Raw genomic sequence first — 3,628 nt, 5'->3', positions numbered from 1 at the left:
AAAGCTTGGTTCTTGGGGGTTGGGATCAGATGAGTCTTTGGCGCCGCCGGAGTTGATAGATTCCTCAGGTTCTGCAGCCATTGTACAGGCTCCTCAGAATAACAGCAATCGATATCAACCGCAAGAGCAGTTACCACCGGTCAGACAATTACTTACACCAATATCTTATTCTGACGTACCAAACTCCCACTACTATATCCCAGGACGCAGAAACTCTCCGCTGTACAGCAGCGGGACACATGGATCTTCTCCAACCGGTGAGGCCTACGATGCACGCACCCTGACAACTAGGCATCCAAGCCATGGCCGCGTCTCAAGCCCAATGAGACCACCGGTACCAGACTCTGTTGAACCATCATACGGAGGCGGTCAGTACCCAGCATATTCTCGAGAGCATCTACCTCCGCTCTCCCATGTTGGGTTAAGTCTCACGAGCTTGCCGTCCCACCATTTTCCCGATTACACGAGAAACAGCAATGACGCACCTTTAACGCGATACCACCGTAGCCAGCTTTCGTTTGAACGAGACCTGCCTAATTCTGAAGCATCTCCAGTATCCAATCCGTCCTCACTGGCTATTGAGACTGCTTTGCGCTCACCCTCACCGACTAGCCAAAGTCAGCCTCGACTGGCTCATGTGGTAGACGAGCGCTATATTGGGAGTGAGGGTCTATGTTACATATACTCCGATGGCACCCATTGCCCTAAGCTGATTGATGGGGAGCTCGTCAATGCCAACTGGGGGATCACGAAAGCTGGCAAGCCAAGGAAGCGGTTGGCGCAAGCATGTATAACGTGCAGAGATAAGAAAATAAAATGCATCCCGAACGTTCCCAAGTGTGATCAGTGCCAGAAATCAGGAAGAGAGTGCAAATTTGAAAATGCGTGAGTCTAGAAGTCGCTCTTTGTCTAGGAAAATAGGTTTGATTTAACAAAGTTCTATTCCCCTCTGTAGGCCTCGTGGAAACCAAGCTGCGAAGGCTTTGCAGCAATTGCCCATAGTTTCTGAGCAGACAGTGGGTCACCACGGCTCATCAACAGTATCAACGATATCCCAAAGCCAACGGACGGGTTACCCGGCGAGTGGATACTCAACATCAAGTTTGTCCATCGGGAGCCCGCGTGATTTAATTTCAACTTCTAGCCATTCGAACGACTCAGGTCCAACGGTGCCCAAGACGGTAGGCCCATGTCTAGACTTTAACAGAACCCTAAAAAGGAGACGGCGATCCTCCACGAATGCCATTGACCGTGCTGGGGACAATCCTAAACCATACAAAGATATGACAACGGCTCCTGATTCATACCCCGTGGTTGATATTTTGTCAGACATGGCTGCTATGGACCTCCACGATCCGACGCTATCGGAATGGGAAACAGATCCTTACCAAAACCACCCGGAATCAACCATGCACTATGTCGATAGGTATTTCAAATATGTTAACGGTGCAACCTACTGTATATTCCCTCGAGAACCATTTATTAGATGGCTCAGGTTTTGTGTGAATAAATCTCTTGATGACAAAATGTTGTTGTATGCTATGCTTGCTATGGGTGCTATTTTCGGCAATGGCAAGGAGCACAGAGCAGATGCAATGAGGTTTGCGAGAATAGCAAAACATGCTGTGGAGAAGAGTCAAAATAGCCCGACTTTACATCTAGCTCAAACTCGAATCATCCTTGGCATGTGGCATTTCACAATCGGCGCATCCGCGACAGCGTCTGATTTTACGGGCTCTGCAATGCGGACTATATGTGGGCTGAAACTTAACGTTGAACATGGGGCTTCAACATCGGGGAGTGAGTGGGACGAATTTTTCCAGGCTGAAACCATCCTAGAGTGCCAGAGGAGGACCTTTTGGGCTGCTTTCCTTATGGATGTTAGTTTCTCTATCCAAAAGTTTTCATTTTTCCGCTATCGCAAACCGAAGCCCATTTTCTGACACTTTTGCAGAGACATACCTCCCTTGAAGCCCACTCCCCGACGGTGCTCAAGCCACAAGATATCTTCCTGCGATTACCATTAAGGGAAGACTGGTATGAGAGTCAAAAATGGGCTAATATGCCCTACTTCGAAAATGGTATCATACTATCAGATGTCTCTCTACTGGAGGAAAGGAATGCTCTTGATCCGATGGCTTTCTTGGTTGAGGTTTCTGCCATTTGGGGGGATGTGCTTGAGCATATTTATCGTTCTACCTATGTCTCATCTCCAAATTACGCGGTGCGGTTCGGAGAATTCTACGATTCAACCGTGAAGCGTACCGATAAATGGCTTGCTAGTCTCCCACAGTACTTCTCCTACAATGTTCAAAATCTGGAACTGAGTGTCCAGGCCGGAAAAGCAGATGTATTTGTCAGTGTGCATATCTTGTACCACGCAACCATGATGAGATTGAACCGGTATGCTCGCTGCCAGGACCTTCCGTATCATATAGTTGAGCGAAATGTCCGCCGTTCCCACCAGCACTCCATCGACGTCCTCCGCATCGCCCTCGACCTCAGCCAATTCCTGAATACTAGCAATAAAAGTAGAAGCAGCTCATCGACTACAAAAACGACCTTTTCCACCCCCCTGACAGGAAATGCCATACTATCAGCCACTGATGTCCTCTCTGCCGGTGGCTCCATTCGCGAAGCACCATACTATCTCCAACTAATAAGTGCTGGCATGGACTTGACTGCTGAAGTTGCACGGTTCTGGCACAGCGCACGCGAGCAGTTACGAATTATGGAACTGCGCGTGGGGAAGGTAACGGACGCCATTCGTGCACATGGCTCACAGGGCGAGAAGCGTGGATTTGCCGTCCAGGGACTCCCTCTAGATCTCATTCTAGTGGATAAACTGATGCCTAACAATGAGGCTGCCGGTGCCCATGCTGCACCAACGAAACCTTCGAAAATGCAAGGGAGTACCAACCCTTCGATCACAGCTAAGAGAGGCGATTTGGTCTATTGTCTTACGCGAGACGAATATTTTCGTGCGCTTGGACTCAATGACATTTCGGTGCAGAGGGATGAAGTGTTGTGGATTTCCTGCGAGGATGAAAAATGACTGAGATCAGATCAAGCTGACTTGGTTTGGTTTGGTTTATTTTCTACAGGCATTTCCATGCTCTTGCCTTTTTTCCCGACGTGGTGGATCTCTTGCACCCTTTGTGCTTCAATTTTTTTTTCTCTTTTTTTTTTTTTTTTTCTCTTTTCTTTTTATCTTTCTTCTTATTCCTTGCGAAGCGTGCATGTCGGAGCTTGTCGTATGCTTTTTTTGTTCCCTTTCGAAGTCAATTGCTTGCATTCCAAGATCCATAAACCTGCCCCCCCCCCCCCCCCCCCCCCCCCAAATTGGTGATGAGAACAGATGACGAAGGGCTGATGGGAATAAGGTGAGACAATGTAGGTAGATGGAGTCAGGAAGTATGAAGTAAGGCAGACGAGTGGCGTGAAGCGACTTGGGTGAAGCGTATCGGAAGGGAAAGGACAAATAAAGAAAAGGAATAGGAGGCAGAAAAAGAAGAGAGAGATGGAGAGGAGACAGGACCACCAGACAAGTAACTGGAAGACCACGTATGCAGTGAAGGGTAGAATATACAAATATACCCCCTATACAGAGTGACGGAGTCCAATCGCT

General features: G+C 48.2%; 1 protein-coding gene across 1 annotated transcript in view; it reads left to right on the top strand.

The window, feature by feature from the left end:
- The window catches only part of PAAG_08887 (hypothetical protein), a gene marked incomplete at both ends in the record, with an annotated part of 3,682 nt that extends 627 nt beyond the window's left edge, over positions 1 to 3,055 (top strand). Inside the window, 3 exons of the mRNA XM_015846658.1 lie at positions 89 to 885; positions 956 to 1,880; positions 1,955 to 3,055. Of these exons, the coding sequence (XP_015701579.1) occupies positions 89 to 885; positions 956 to 1,880; positions 1,955 to 3,055 (2,823 nt within the window). The remainder of the gene's footprint in view (positions 1 to 88; positions 886 to 955; positions 1,881 to 1,954) is intronic.
- Positions 3,056 to 3,628: the final 573 nt, after the last annotated feature.

The sequence above is a fragment of the Paracoccidioides lutzii genome, assembly GCF_000150705.2.
Source record: "Paracoccidioides lutzii Pb01 unplaced genomic scaffold supercont2.50, whole genome shotgun sequence".
NCBI classification, from domain to species: Eukaryota; Fungi; Ascomycota; class Eurotiomycetes; order Onygenales; family Ajellomycetaceae; genus Paracoccidioides; species Paracoccidioides lutzii.
This window is presented reverse-complemented; position numbering and strand designations above follow the sequence as displayed.